Here is a 16792-nt window from a genome sequence, read left to right as displayed (position 1 = left end):
TTTCAATATTGTATTTGATTATGCTAAGCAAGAACAAACACAAGCTTAACAGTTTTGATTAGATAACAAGTCCAGTATGAGACCCTTCACTCTCCGGAATTGAAGGTTTCACCTTGTAAGGTTCCAAGGCGAAGTCTCTCTTGGATTCGGTAACATCAGCATTATAAACAAACGACTTAGCCACAAAAAGAAAGAAGAAGAAGTTGAGAAAGCTCAACACAGCCAAGAAAGCGTAGTAGTAATCCAAATGGGAAGCGTTCAGATTATCCAAAATCCAACCTTTTCGTCCATGTCGTTTAGTGTAGTCCGAAACCGTCGTCAGAACAAAACTACTTAGGAAACTCCCAATCCCCAAACTACTAGTGAAGTACGAAGTTCCCAAGCTCTTCATGCCCTGTGGTGCTTGGTCGTAGAAAAACTCTATCTTTGCCGTTTCGACAAAGGAATCAGCGACCCCCATGAGAGCAAACTGGGGGAGGAGAATGAAGATGGTGAGTGGGACGATGTCCTTTTTGCCGGTGATGCCTTTTTCTCTGACGACACTAAGTCTTTTCCTTTCGGCCAAACAAGCCGTGACCATGATGATGGTATGAAGGACTAGGCCAATGCCCAGTCTCTGTAACAGAGTGATTCCTCTTGGGTTGTGGGTGTAGCGGCGAACGGCGGGGACGAAGTAGCGGTCGTAGAGGACGATGCTTATGAGCATGAAGATGGTGACGAAGGCTGCAAGGCAAGCTGGTGGGATTTCGAAGTTTGGTCCCATGGCTCTGTCGAGGGTCGTCCCCTGTTTGATGAAAAGTGTACCAGTCTGAGCTACCATGGTGCTCGGTATGAATGTTGCCACTAAGATCGGAATCATTTTGAGGATTTGCTTCGTTTCTTCGACTTGGGTCACTGGAGTTAGTGTCCATGGCGAGCTTAACGAGCTAGTCTTCACTGCTGCTTTGTCCAGAAACCTGAAACCAAAGTCCAAACCTTTGATATTAAAAACAAGTTCAAAGCATCCATTTTCATGGCTTTTTTAATCAAAAATAACACTGTTATTACTTTAGTGACGGAGTATGGTCGATTCTGAATCTGCTTGATTTTGCATAGTCTTCCAAACTGAGCTCATACAGTTCTTTAGGGTCATTTGGGAGAGGTACCTTCCAGTTCCTTATAGCAGCCACAAGCACCATAACTATCTTAGTGAGAGGACTACCTGTGGGCCATTTGTGCCTATAATATTTGGTGCCCACCAAGAACACCATGATGGAAAATGCAAGCCCAATAGTGGGAAGCCCATATCCGATGGCCCAGCCCACATTGTCTTGTATGTAGATCAAGAATGTGTTCGAGAAGAGTGTACCAAAGAAAATACTAAACATCCACCAATTGAAAAAGGATAGCTTTTGCATCCTTTCTTTAGGTTCATAATCATCAAATTGATCAGCACCCATGGTTGAGATGTTGGGCTTGGTTCCACCTGTTCCAATGGCAATGATGTACAAGGCACAGTAAAATATGCCCACTTGAAAATCTGAGGCTCGTTTCGGACAGTCCTCTGGTTTGATACCATGCCCACATGATGGTGGTCTTAGGCCTGGAACTGAAACTGCTAGTGTTACTAGGGACATTCCCTATATATAGTTTCAACAATAGTTATATAGTTAGTGATGAAGATGTAATTGATGCAATTTAATATTAAATTTAAACATAATATAATGATTCGGTATTGAATTGTATCAATTATTTTATATAGGATCATCGTGTAGTGTTAGCACTATATGGTGCATAACTACTACTATTTTGCTATCAAACCTTTAACTGTAAGTAACAGTGTAACACCAAATTTATATGTAAAAATTATACACTGACTACACAATTTCAAATAATATGATCCCATTAGTGATTAAACATGAGAATAATAACATCATTAAAAAATAATAGGAAATTCTTGTCACTATGTAGAAAATTTCAGACACTTTGTCTAAATTCTAAATAAAAGTTATTTTACAAACAATTATATTAAAAAAAATCATTTTATAAAATATTCTATTTTCATTGACTTAAATTAGCATCTTCAATTTCAATCAACTAAGGTAATGTTCACTACATACAATAGAGAATTGAGATTCATAATGAGCTGAGCATATAACAATAATATAGTATATACCCCACTTTCTTTAGAAGCTAGCTAATTATGTATATATATATTCATGATTTTAGCATGTTATTTTAAAGTGCGGTGTAGTAAGTGATACAATATATATTATATATATTGATATACTACACTACAATATCCAATCTAATTAATATATATATATATATGCTGCATTAGTTTTTTTTTCCTTCAGCATATGGTGTATTAATTAAACATGCCTAAAATCGTTTTTATCATGATATACAGTCCAAAATTAGGAATATTTTCCTTGCGATAAAATATAGGTGCAAGAATATATAGGGAAAATTTGCTCCTGGTTTTTCAAAAAGAGCCTCATCAGTGGGGTTTTGGTGTATTCCGGACCAGTGAAAATTTTTTAATGCGATTTTTTGATGACCGTCTATATATTACTGTTATTAGAGCATTTTGTAAATTTTTAGAAAATTCTGAATAATTTACAATGCCAAAAATTATATTCAAAACAAGTTGTTGTACGCGTGATTAATTTTTTTATTCGCGTGGAAAACAACATATTTGAACTTAGTTTTCGGCACTGTAAATTATTCAGAATTTTATGAAAATTTGCAAGATGTTCTAAATAATTACAATATACACAGTCATAAAAAAACGTACCGAAAACTAATATGTGTCGGGAACACAAAATAGCCCCACCGTTAGGGCTCGCCTACCATATAATACCACTGTATATATATAGTTTGTAGAATCTATTTTGGAGGCAGAGCCGCATAGTCATAGATATATACATTTATGTGTGCATAGAACAAAAGAATTAACTTATTGAATATATTAATGTAATAATAATCACGTTATAGCATCGAATGAAACATCATCGGTTCAAACCGATGTGTCCTAAGATGTACTGTTTTCAAATGTTATATATGTATATATATTGAGCTAAAGGTTAATTATATATACCAGGACATAAATAGCTGAAGCAAAGACAAAAGTCCAGTATCGGCCAAGATAAGCATCGGCGATGTAAGCCCCTAAAATGGGTGTCATCCAAACCGTACCAGCCCAGTTCGTGACGTTGTTTGAAGATGTAACAGTGCCTTCATGCAGCTTACTTGTCAAGTAAACCACTAGATTTGTTGCGATCCCATAATATGCCATCCTCTCAAACACTTCGTACCCTATATATATATACATATACATATACATATTTGTACATTTATCAAAGACAAATCTTAATTTTGAAGTACAATAATAGACAAAATATAAGACTATTTGATAAGGCCGCCTAAGGAGCAACACACCGATAGTAGTGTTTACTGTCTAACAACACAAGAAAATGACATACTTTAAAGTGTTTATTGTACAATAGATAAAAAAGTATGGCTAACAGTACTATGAGATGCCGATCATCTTATGTGATCTTAGATGTCAAATAGCAATAAGTGAAAAATCTTTCAACTAAGTTCTAAGCTCATAATTTAGAGAACTTTGAGCGATTGATGATAAGTTTTTAATATTCTCAATAAGAAAAACTCATTGAGAACGACACAACAACATTTTCAGCATTATATATTGTTTTCTACAACTGAAATGGAAAAACTAAGAACCTGATGATGAAATGTGTGTGTATATATATATATGTATATGGTAAAAATATTGATCAAAGTAATTATAAATGAATGTTTTGAGTAAAATTATTATTACCTACAATGAAGGAACAAGCTCTCCATCTTCCAGTGTTTGATCTTAGAACAGGTCTACCTTTGAGATCCACTGTTCCATCTTCTGTATAATTCTCTCTTCCTTCCATAGGGCCCTTTTCTTCTACATTCATGGCCATCGTGGGTGCCACCAAATTAAGCTAATAAATCATGATGAGCTCTTTAATCAATTAGCTTTATATATATATATACATGTGTGTGTGTTAGGGCAGCAAGACATATTTTCTCTCTTTGGTTAATTCTTTCAATATATCTCTTCTATATATTAAGGGTGTAGATAAGGGGTATTTTTGGTTTTAAATGTCTTTTATATTTTTAATGTTAATTTTAATAGAATATTCTAATTTTTTAATGGTAGTTTATAAATACTTAAATTTAAATAAAATAAAAAAAATAATTAAAAAAATAAAATATGATATTTTAAAGCTATTTTACAATAATAATTATTTAAAAATAATAAATAATTAAAAAAATTAAAAAATGATATTTTTGAGATATTTTACAATGATAATTATTTAAAAATAATAAAATCATACGTTTTGTAACTGAAATAAAATTTAATTAAACTTAAACTCACTTATTATTTTTTTTAAAAATTAATAAGAAACTTAAATTTAAAATCTACATATAATATTTAATATTACATTAAACATATGAAAAAATTAGCAAAAAATTTAAATTTAAAATACACGTTTAATATTTAATATTACATTAAACATATAATACATAACTTGCAAATTAAAAAATTAGAACAAACATAAACTTAAACAAAAATAAATAAATTATTTATTTGAAATTTATATGATATTAATATAAATTTAATAAAAATAATTAATAAATTCTATAAATAAAACTAAAGTAAAGTACATTACACGTAAGTTATATCTTAAAATATATATATATATATATGTGTTTCCATCATATAATTATTTATTTAATTTGATGCTTATTTGTAGATAGTTATAATTGAGTCGATGCTGTACACGTCTTTTTCTCTTGTTTTTGTGGACCTAGAAATTTTTGAAGCTTTGTATAAATATTTATATATATATATTTATATACATAAAATATGGGGGTGTCAGCATTTTTAGCAAAAAGCAAAAATGTAATGAGATATTGATAAGTACACAATAAGTCATAAACTACAAAATAAAAGGAAATACCTTTCCGAACAAATTAAAATTTAGTTAAATTCTAAAAAAGTTAATGTTCCTATCATGCATGTCTCTCCTAAATGATCTCATTTTAATACGTCACATGAAATATTTTGTTTTTTAGTGTTTATTTTGTATGCACAATCTCTTTCTCCCAAAATTAACTAAATTAGGCCAATCAAATTATCAGCATAATTAAACCTGGAATTGTTTAATTTTTAATTTTGATATAAATTTATATAAAATATTAATCAGCAAGGTTAAGTCTTTTACTATTTATCATTGTAATTGTGTCAATAATAATATAAAATGGCACACTCTCTTGCTCAATTGGCCCTGACTATGGAGACATATCTAAGGTTTGGTGGCATCTTTATTTGGGTATGTTTCTTTGGCTCATTTCAAAAAAGAAACTCAGTAACTGCAATGAAATAAAGAGAATTTATAGTAAATGATTTAAAATAATGACATCAAAAAGTTAATGTCTTTATTTTTTAAATTGTAGAGAAATGATATTTTTATATTGTTGATTACCTGAATTGTCATTTTCTTATTTATTTAAGAGCGCATGACTTTAATATAGTGGTATATGTATATTAGTTTTGTTTAATTAATTTTTATTTTAAAGTTATATTCATTTTTTAAAGTTTTTTATGAGTTGTTGGTATATTATTTTCCAAACTTGTGTATATGATTTTTGTGGTATGGTATATATAGTTTTTTTTTATGATATTTAGTTTCTATCTTATTATACATAATGGTAGTTGTTTACCGAGATTTTCGGAAACTATATTAATAAAAGTTAAGGGAGATTAATGATAAGGGGTTTAGGAGATGTAAACAAGATTTTTACGTGGTTGGGGCGTTAATGAGCCTTAGTCCACGAGACAGTTGTATTAGAGCTTGGAAAGTCTATAACAATGGAGTTTTCTCTTTGTTTTAGCAGAGTAACTGTATACACGCCAAAAAAGAGATTCCTTTCCCAGTGCTCTGTCACATGTATTTATAGGTTCACAAGAGCACTGGGTTTGGGCCGGGCTGACCCGGGCCCAATAAATGTATAAATATTACTGACTTCTCTTTCGGAAGCCCAATACAAAGGATAAAAACATAAAAGACAAACATTAACCAGAGCCCATTGGGGCAACCTAAAGCCTATTTATCACCCGAAAAATTGGGGCTTTTGGTCTGGGCATTTCGAGTTACGAGGTAGATTCAGGGGACAAGATCAGTCAAAGTAGTGGCAACATAGGTCTGAACCAGCGGCGTACAATCCCGAGGTGGCTTTTTCCGTAGGTGAAACGTGGGGACAACTCCCACGCTTCATGGGGCGGAGTCAGGGTCACGGATGCTTTGTTCTGCCAACCCTGAGGGCTTGACCTGGGTTCGTTTATCTCTGTCCCTCTTCATTTACTGCAAGCCTGAATCATCCACCAGGAGCCCGGATCGTTTACCAGGCTTCGAGACCGTTTGCATACATCCCGACTGTAACCCCAAACAGGTGTACCTCTCCCGGATGAAGGTCCCAGATCATTCTTCCCGGACACCTTCCGGGCCTGGGCCCACACTTGGGCTGTCGAAGTCAATCATACTTCCTGCCAAACGGGCCTGGGCCAGGCCCAACCTCAATCGCCCGGCTAGTGGGCCTGGATCGCGGTTTCGGGCCCAAGGCAGGAAATGGAGATAACAGTAGTATATAATGTTGTATCATGGTATATACATTTTGATGGTAGTATATAATTTTGCTAGCATGATATATATATTTTTGAGTAATAATTTTGTAAGTTTTGTTGGTACGTATATTATTTTTCAACTTAGTATATGTATTTTGTGGCATGGTATATCATTAAACAACTCATAAAAAATGAAAAAAAAATCAAAATAACTTTAAAATAAAAACTAATTAAACAAAACTAATATATACCATAATATTAAAATATTTAGAATAAAATAGTAATCTGCTAAATGACATATTTGGTAATATGTAATAATAAAAAGATGGTTACACTATTTTACTACAAAATTAAAAATATGGACATTTATTGTAATGTCCCAAATTCTCTAATGTGGCTTAGTGCCTGGATTAGGGGACCAGGAGGACCATAATTGATTTAATACGTTATTATGTAATTACATGCATGATTATGTGCATTATATTATTATATGGCTATATTTGTATATTTATGTGCATATATGTGATATATGGGTGAGACCACATTATTATGTGAATGTGTTTGAGTTATTCGGCATGAGACAATCCTAGGAAGTAAGTTAGCAGTTTTGTCATAACGGGGTTAATTAGCGGGCTCGGGGTGAGCCTAGGGGTATTTTGGTGCTTAGTACATTACCGGGAATGAGCGGGTAATGAGAAATGATTTAGTAATTATTTGAGGATATTGGGCGTAGCGGGAATTAGAGGACGTTAATTATGATTAATGGGGTAGGTGGAAATGATAACTATGCCCTTGGGTGGCTTTAAGGAAATAGAATGGCCCTAGGGGCATTTTAGTCATTTTAGGCTATAATAGATAGCTTTGACTTGAGGAAGGTTGTAGAATTACACAGGGTAAAACAAAGGCTTTTCTCTTCTCTCTCTCGATTATTTTTTTTCTCTCCTACTCGGTTGGGATTTTGAGGCAAAAGTAGAGAATTCAAGCTTGAGGTTTTGAGGCTTGGAATTTAAGATTGAGTTGGAAGGATTCAATTCCTAGCTGAAGTGAGTTTTCAATTTTGTTTGTGACTGGTTTTACTTTGTTTTTAAGGTTGTTTATAAGCTTGAGAGTTTGATCTTAGAATTGGGTGTTTGATGGTGTTTTGAGTGTTTCTAAGCTTGGGTTTTGCTGTTAGATTGGTGATAATGTTGTGTTGATATTTGGTTGTGATATTGTGATTTGTTTGATTGTGTTTTGGCTGAGTTTGGATTGGAGGAAATGCAGGGGAGCTGGGTTCGCGAGGTCAAGTCGCGATTGAGTTCATGGGAGCTGTGACTTGAGTGAACCCTAGAGCCTTCACTGGGCTTTGTCTGGTAGGCACGCCGCGACCCTCAAGGGCAAGTCGCGGCTCGCCCCTGGCACCCTGACAGGGGGCCTGTCTGTCTGGGAGGCGCGCCGCAGCCCTTGGGGACAAGTCACAGCCTGCCTGTTCTTTTTGAGCTAAACTGGGTTTTATTTGGTTTTAAGCGCGGGTTTTCAAACCTTAAGGCTCGGGATCGAATCTACTAACTGTTTTAGTAGGATTCGAGGACCTGGTGGTTGGGTTTTAGTCCAGGAATCTTTTATTGCTCATTTTATTGATGAGATTTTATATTTGGTTATGATTAGGTGACCACTAAGGGCCTAAGGCTAGGATCGTTCTCAAGGGTCGTTCTTAACTTATTTTACGCTCAAGTCTAAGGTAAGAAAATTGCACCTAGTATGTGACATACATGATTATTGATGAGGCATGTTGAATGCTCTATATATGGACATTTGTTACATTGTGAATGCCTGATTTCATTGCTTACTTGTGAATGGTACTGACTTATCAGTCAGAAACAAAAATAGTGTTGAGCACTAGTCGTATGTAATTGACTTATGAGTCAAGAGCGGCAATAACGCATTGAACACTGGTTGATATGATTAGATCTAATCAACAAGAGCATTATATGCTCGTCCGACCTATTGGTCGAAGAAAACTAAAGCGCTTGACAAGTCTATGACTAGTTACTTAGAGCCAGGGCTAAAAGTCTCAAGTGATTTGATAGTCACATGACTTAGGGTGCAGGACCCCAGGATGTCTTATTGGTCATCTATTCAGGGCACAGGACCCCGAGATGTCTTATTAGTCATCTATCCAGGGCGCAGGACCCCAAATTGACTTAATAGTCATCATTTGATTAGGGCTGTGAGCCCCAGAATAATTTCATGATTACTTGTATACATGCAGTAATAAGTATTTCTTGCTAAGCCTTGGCTAATGGGTGCTATGTGGTGCAAGTAAAGGGAAAGAGAAGCTTACCCAGCCTTGAGTGGAGAGCTTAGGTGGCGACGTATACATATGCGACCGCTTGACCACCATGGCCAATGTGTTTCTAAAAAAACTAGGGTTTACCCCTATTTTTGTCGCTTAGGTCGACACATTGTAACTTTTGAATTGTAATGACCATTTTAGATTGTAAATAATTTTGTAAACACTTATATGGGATCCCATGTACAGTTTAACATTTTTAAAATATAACCATTCATTTTGATCGAGATTTTAAACCTGACCCATTTGATCGAGTTAAGCACTATTTAAAGTACACAGTGTGACAATTTTGGCTAACCAGGGCGTTACATTTACTAACTTTCACACACCATTAATGACTATTTTTCACAATGCCCCATGAAATAAATGAAAAGTACCATAGTCTAGCTATTATAAACTAGTTTAATTTTAAATTAAAAAAAATACAACAACAATAATCATCTATTATTTTAAAAATGTCCCCAATTCCCTTTTTAGTCCAAACAGATTTTTAAAAGACAAAGATATCCTTACTTAAAATAATTAATATATTTCCCGAAAAAAAAGGATTAGTATATTTAATTTTTAAAAATAATTTATTAAATTGATCAAAATCATATTTAAAATAAATTAAATAAAAAAATTAAAACAAATTAACGAGAGACAAAAACATCATATGTAGCTCTTTAATTAATTTATACAAGAGACAAAATGTTATATTCCGATTTTAATAATATCCTAATTGGTTAAGTCTAAGTTAACGGTATACATTGCTCATTTTATATAGAGTTAGATTCCTTTTTTTTTTTTGGAGTATTGTGATACAAGTATATATATATATATATTTATATATATATATATATATATACTAGATACAAGTAATATTGTTGTGAGTTTTATTTATGGAATTTATTAATTATTTTTATTAATATCATATAGATTTTAAATAAATATTTTATTTTAATTAAATAATTATCTTATTATATGTTTAATGTAATATTAAATATTATACGTGAATTTTAAATTTAAGTTTCTTGCTAGTTTTAAAAAAAATAAATAATTTGTTGCTAATTCACAGTAGATTATATTATACATTTATAAATATGATATTATTCTAATAAGTAAGTTTAAGTTTAAATTTTATTTAAGTTATAAAATGTATGATTTTATTATTTTAATTATTATAAAATATCTAAAAAAATATCATATTTTAATTTGTTTAATTATTTATTATTTTTATATAATTATTATTGTAAATTATCTCAAAAATATTATATTTTAATTATTTTTAAATAATTATTATTGTAAAATATCTAAAAAATATTATATTTTAATTTTTTAATTATTTATTTTATTTTATTTAAGTTTAAAAACAAACTACCATTAAATATAAAAATATTCTGTTAAATATAAAAATATTCTATTAAAGTTAATATTAAAAAAATAAAAAAACTGTTAAAACAAATAATTTTTGTTATCTACACACTTATTATATAAAAGAGATTTCATAGCAATAATTGTGGCTTCCCACAAGAACTGTTCTTCAAAGATGCTCATCAGAATAAAGACATGAGGAGTAGTAGGCTACAATATGAACCATATATATACATATATAATATTCCCTAATAAGGTAAACAAAATTATGAAGTCTATAACCTAATAAATTATATATTATCTCACTTTGATGGTCAATATATAATAAGAAACAAATCTTAACTTAGTTATTATAAAAGTGTATTGATATGATCAGAACGTGTTGAGCATATCATCCAAACTAGTACAAGCAAGCTAAGTGTGACAAATATATATATATATATATATATATAGATATGTGACTAATTATATATATGTATATTTTAGTGTGGGTGCTAATTATGTGTGTGACAAATGCTGCTTTTTTGGTGAGACTATATATATATATATATAACATATAGCCTTTAGTATAATTTGAATTTCTCACTAAAATAATTAAAGGGCACTATTGGACGTAGAAACTTTATAACAAAATTCTAATTAATATTAAATATATATACCTTTTCAATTCTTAATCTAGTAGTTAAGACAATTCAATGTAATAAAAATCATAACATTTTTCGTTCCATAATTATATCTTGTAAAAGGGTGTAGCAAAAATATTTAATTAGTTGTATAGTAATGAATATAGCATAAATAAAAAATGAGTACTTAAAATGAGGGGTTTCTTTATTTATTTTTTGGCAAAATAACTACTATATATTTTTATATTTATTTTGCACAATACAATTTTGTTTTAATAATTTTTTGTAAAATGATTTTCTGAATATATTTTTGTTGACGCCGTTTTTCGTCAACTTAAAATGTAGAGCACATAAACAGTAAAGAATTATGGCCAGAATAACACAATAAAACAAGGAGAGTTTTTTACGTGGTTCAGCAGTTAACTCTGCCTAGTCCACGAGTCTTTGTTATTAGAACTTAGGAAATTTATGGAAATCTTTCAGGGATGAATTCTCCAGAGTTTATCTCAAGATCACAAAATTTCGGTCATTTACAAAGGTACATGACTTCTCTATTTATAGAGGAAGTCTCAGAATACTATCCCACGCGTTTTGGGAAGTTCTCCTGTATATTAATGAATTTAATGGCTTTAAAGCCTGTAACTTCTATATACAAGGAAACGTCCCCTGAAGACTAGGGGACGTGTAACCGACTAATAAATATCCTTTTATTGTAGGGAAGTTACAACAATAATATCTCTTGAATGCATGGACTGTGTCTCTTCAAGCTACCTATTGAGCCGTTCGAGATCAGCAATCAACATCATGCCCGTCTAAGTCTCTGAGTGAAGTACAAATTGTCTTGTTTTCCTGAAATCAGTTTGGAAAGGGTAAGTATCACCGAGGCCGCCTTACCCCGAGCTCTCACTTATGCCAAGCTCGGGCCACTTGGTCCGAGGTCATCTGACAATGGACGTACTCCGATGTTCTGTCTTTCGAGCTTGTAAGAACTTCGAGGCTACCCATCTTCGAGGTTGCCATCTGCTTTGAAGGTTCGGTATCTAGGTTACGAGCATGTATCAGTTCGCGAACTCACTCCTGACGGATCCAACTTTCGAGGTTACAACCTCAAGTCTTGAAATCTGGGTGTAACAATTTTTGACATTAATGTTTTTTTAATATTTTGTCTTGAGGACTATTTTACAAAAAAATGTTAAAAAAAACTATTTTGCAAAGTCACTACAAAAAACAAGGCCTATTCCGAGAACAAATGTCCCGCGTATCTGAAATGTCTATACCGAGAACATGTTCTCGGTATAGAACCTTTTTTCTGTAGTGAGTGATATTATAAAACTAATGGTCGCTCTTATTTACCTATTAGAGCACCTCCAATGATGCTAGATGTGTTGCTATAGCCAAATGTGGGTCTCCATGTCAGAATATGTGGTCCCCAAATTAGAATGTGGTCAAAAGAGATTGCCAAATTTTGACAACGTTGCTTCTTATTTGATATTTTTATAAATTTATTTTTGTTTAGATGGATGTAAGAAAATATAAAAATATTAATATTATAATGTTTTTGGCAATTTTGGAGACAATGCTCTTATATATTCTAAAATTAACTAGGTATTATATATATATAATTTCATTATATTTGTTAGGTCAATATTTGTAGCTAGGTTACCGGCAAAATTAAATCTCTATCTCTTTATTATTTTCAACATTTTTATTGGAATTGCATTACATTAGATTACATGATTTCTTAAGACAACAAACACTTATTACAAGACTAGGTTATTAACCAACAAGACACATTGAATTGAACTAATAATAACAAGCTTTAATTAAAATTAAGTGATGACTCATCGGCTTATTTTTTGACTTGATGATCGATCAGCGTTGTAAACAAACAACTTAGCAAAGACCACAAACAAAATCAAGTTGAGGAAAGCCAACACTGCCAAAAACGCATAGTAATAGTCCATTCGAGACACATTAAGGTTATCCAAAACCCACCCACCATGCCCATTATTCTTCTTCTTCGTTATCTCAGCCACCGTCGACAACAAAAAACTACTCAGAAAAAACCCAACCCCTTTGCTCAAACAAAACAACGAAGACCCCAGGCTTTTCATGCTCTCTGGTGCTTGGTCGTAGTAAAACTCCATCTGTGAAGGTTCCATAAACGTGTCACCAACGCCCATGAAAGCGAACTGAGGTAGCAGTATGAGTATCGACAGAGGAACGGTGTCGTTTTTGCCTAAGGTGCCGTTTGACATTGCCGCGTTGAGTCTCTTTCTCTCGGCCAGGCTAGCTGTGATCATGACTATGACATGGATGACTAGGCCGATGCCCATTCTTTGAAGCATGGTGATGCCTCTAGGGTTTTTGGTGTATCGTCGAACGGTTGGGACGAAGAGACGGTCGTAGGCCACGAGGCTTAGGAGGAAGGAGATGGTCACGAATACTATGAGGCAGGCTGGTGGGATTTGGAAGTGAGAGCCTAGCCTTCTGTCTAGGGTGGTGCCTTGTTTGATGAATAGGGTTACGAGTTGAGCTAGTATTGTGTTTGGTATGAATGAGACAACCAAAATTGGGATCATTTTGATCATTTGTTTGGTTTCTTCGACTTGGGTCACTGGAGTTAGCATCCATGGTGAGGTTGGTCCAGTCTTCACTGCTGCTTTGTCAAGGAATCTGTAGTGTGAAATGTTGTCATAAAGAGTACGTAGTGATCAAGTCACTATAACAAAAAGAATTTTTAGGAGCAATAGATGTCGCACCTAATATTAGAAATATCACTACTACTAATAATTTTAATTAAAAAAAATTACGTGGCGAACATACTTTGTCACTAATATTGTTGCCACTAAAAAAAATATTTTTCTTGAAGTGAGTTGCAATATCTAATATATTCTTATTATGTATATGTTATCATCCACTGAGCTCACAGTCACACTTTATAATTATAATTGTAATAATTAATGTGTATCATGTGTTGTGTTGTGTGATGGCATCACTAAGCGACAGAAAACATATATATTGATCATTATAGATGGGATTTGTAAAATCAATAAAAACAAAAAGAAAATAATGAAGCCTACTTTTGCTGAAATAATATTTAAAGTGTATATAGTTCCATTATTGTTCTGATCCTATTAATTCATGATATATTCTATATATATATATTCCTATATTCTAAGAGTCTCTTTGGCATTTTATTATTCCTATTCTTGTTGCAATTATTTATATACAATATTGCCAACTTAAGATCGTATCACACGAGCATGATTTCTTCAATGCGATTTGGAGGTATCAAGGAATAAACTAATTAATGAAGGGAATTAGTCCCTTTTATTAAAAAGAATCGCATATAAAATTATATGATTGATTACAAATATATTGACAATTGTACTTTTTTAAAATGGTTAAATCTTTAATTAGAGAATATTCTTAGAACAGAATTGAATTTATTATGAAAAACACACATATATAAATGCATGGTCAGAAGAAGAAGTGTAATTATACATACCTTAACGAAGAAGTATGATCAAGTCTAATCATTTTCACATCACTGTTTGCATACTCTTCCAAGCTCAACTCATAAAGGTCCTTTGGGTCAACAGGTAAAGCCACTCTCCACTTCCTAAAAGTTGCCACAAGTACCATAGCCATCTTGGTTAAAGGACTCCCAACAGGCAACTTAAGCCTATAAAATGGGGTACCCAACAGCAACACAAGGACTGAGATTCCAAGTCCTACGGTTGGAATGCCATAGCCAAGGGACCACCCCACATTGTCTTGTATGTAAACCAAGAAAGTGCTCGAGAATAAGACACCTACTAAGATACTAGACATCCACCAGTTGAAGAATGAGAGCTTTTGGGTCTTCTCCTTTGGCTCAAAAACATCGAATTGATCGGCTCCCATGGTGGACATGTTCGATCTGGTACCTCCATTTCCCACTGCTATTATGTATAGTGCCAAATAGAACACACCCACTTGGAAGAATGAGGCTTTTGGGCAATTTTCTTCTTTGAGTCTTTGGCTACTACATGATGGTGGCCTTAGAGCTGGTACTGATACTGCCAGAGTTAAGAGTATCATTCCCTGTTTAACCAAGTAAAAAAATCAATAATTATCTTGTATTTTGAAACTACACAAGAATATTATTAAAAAAAGAAAAGAAAAATATACCAAGAGATAAATTGATGAAGCTATGACACTTGTCCAATATCGGCCTAGATATGAATCAGCAATGTAAGCTCCTAATAAGGGTGTGAGCCACATGGTACCAATCCAGTTCGTCACACTGTTTGAAGCTGTTACAGTGCCTTGATGAAGCTCTCTTGTTAAGTACAACACTAGATTAGCTTGAACCCCCACAATTGCAAATCTCTCAAACATCTCATATCCTAAACGTACCACCAAATTCACATTAAAAAAAAGAAAGAAAATTTGCATAAGAACAAGGCTATAAATACTACAAATTGTTAATGTAACATACCTAGAATGAAGAAACAAGCTCTCCATCTTCCAGTTTTTGATCTTAAAACAGGTCTTCCTTTGATATCAACAGATCCATCTTGTGTATAATCGGCTTGATGATCATGATGATCTTCTCCATATGAATGATGACCAACTTTCTCTTCAACTACCTGCCCCATAATATATGATAAGTCTAGATCTTTTATATCTATATTAATAAGCTTTAATTCTTATAAAGTTTCATAGCATAGATATATATATATATGTACATATATGGTAATATGGTCTATAGTTTTTTTCTTATTTGCTCTGTTATGTGTTTGAAAATGAAATAGTGTGTTAGAAAATAGTGGTAATTAATGATTTTAATAAAGCTTATATTCTAGTTTCTATAATTGTATGCCCCTTTGGAGAGGACATTTATTAATGGTAGCTAGCAATAACATGTGTGTGACTTTGGGATGTAAGTATAGAAAAGCATAGAACTAGAAGAGGTCGGTAGGGACGTAATCAGGTTTGGATTGGTATAATAATGGTTGTCACTATTGATATTGCATATTTATTTACTTTAATTTTCTGACACATATGGAATTTTATTCTCTGCACTATCTATCTAGCTATATAGCTGCTAGTATAGTGGCTTAGTGGATAAGCACGTAAAGAGAGGGATAGTGAGTGGCTTCTTTGAGCCCAACACTTGTGGACGGGTTGGTTGAGTTATATTGGATTTTTACCCGCTCAATATCATAATTGGGTTAGGAAAAATGAACCCGTAACTTCCCCAGATAAGAAAAAAATAATTTTAACTCGTCCAATAGTTTGGGCGGGTTGGTCGGGTCAACCTGCCCAAACCGAAGTGAGAAGGAATTTTTTTTTTTTTAGATTACATTTTTGTAGTTTTTTTCCTTTAAATACTAGTACCAATAGTGTGAAATTTATCTTTTTAAGTTTAAAACAATATTTTAAATTTATAGTAAAAAAAATAAAACAAAACTTAATTAATTTATATATTTATTTGAATTTTTTATATATTAATAATTGCATCAATATTAAAAGTATTAAACAAAGTAACAAACATATATCCTTAAAATGAAAAAGAAAATTAATATAGTTTAAAGTCCAATTATAAACCAAAGTCTAAATACAATTAAAAAAATATAAATTTAATTATGTAGATAATATATTAATATATTTAAATGTATTAAAAAATAGTAAGCTCTTAATTGGACGAGTCGAGTTATATTGGGCGGGTTAAATTTTTGTCGGTTTATTCGGGTTGCGTTTTTTTGCGGCTTTTTCGGGTTGGTTTGGGCGGATTAGGTTGGGTGGGTTGTAAAAATTTCTGCACAA

The 16792-nt window shown here is 32.6% G+C and overlaps 2 protein-coding genes across 2 annotated transcripts; both read right to left on the bottom strand.

Annotated features, from left to right (window-relative positions):
- Positions 1–40: 40 nt before the first annotated feature.
- LOC133784772 (protein NRT1/ PTR FAMILY 5.2-like) lies at positions 41–3959 on the bottom strand. Its single transcript, XM_062224049.1, has 4 exons — positions 3824–3959; positions 3080–3297; positions 1048–1619; positions 41–956 (listed from the first exon to the last, which is right to left on the bottom strand). Exons 1-4 carry the CDS (start codon positions 3957–3959, stop codon positions 59–61), a joined length of 1824 nt encoding a protein of 607 aa, XP_062080033.1. The 3' UTR covers positions 41–58.
- An 8814-nt stretch (positions 3960–12773) lies between these two features.
- On the bottom strand, positions 12774–15939 carry LOC133784755 (protein NRT1/ PTR FAMILY 5.2-like). Its single transcript, XM_062224033.1, has 4 exons — positions 15462–15939; positions 15152–15369; positions 14487–15064; positions 12774–13651 (listed from the first exon to the last, which is right to left on the bottom strand). Exons 1-4 carry the CDS (start codon positions 15619–15621, stop codon positions 12817–12819), a joined length of 1791 nt encoding a protein of 596 aa, XP_062080017.1. The 5' UTR covers positions 15622–15939; the 3' UTR covers positions 12774–12816.
- Between the last annotated feature and the right edge of the window lie 853 nt (positions 15940–16792).

The sequence above is a fragment of the Humulus lupulus genome, chromosome 1 (assembly GCF_963169125.1).
Source record: "Humulus lupulus chromosome 1, drHumLupu1.1, whole genome shotgun sequence".
In the NCBI taxonomy this organism is placed as follows: domain Eukaryota; kingdom Viridiplantae; phylum Streptophyta; class Magnoliopsida; order Rosales; family Cannabaceae; genus Humulus; species Humulus lupulus.
Note: the sequence above shows the minus strand (reverse complement) of the source record. Positions and strands in the feature narration are given on the sequence as shown.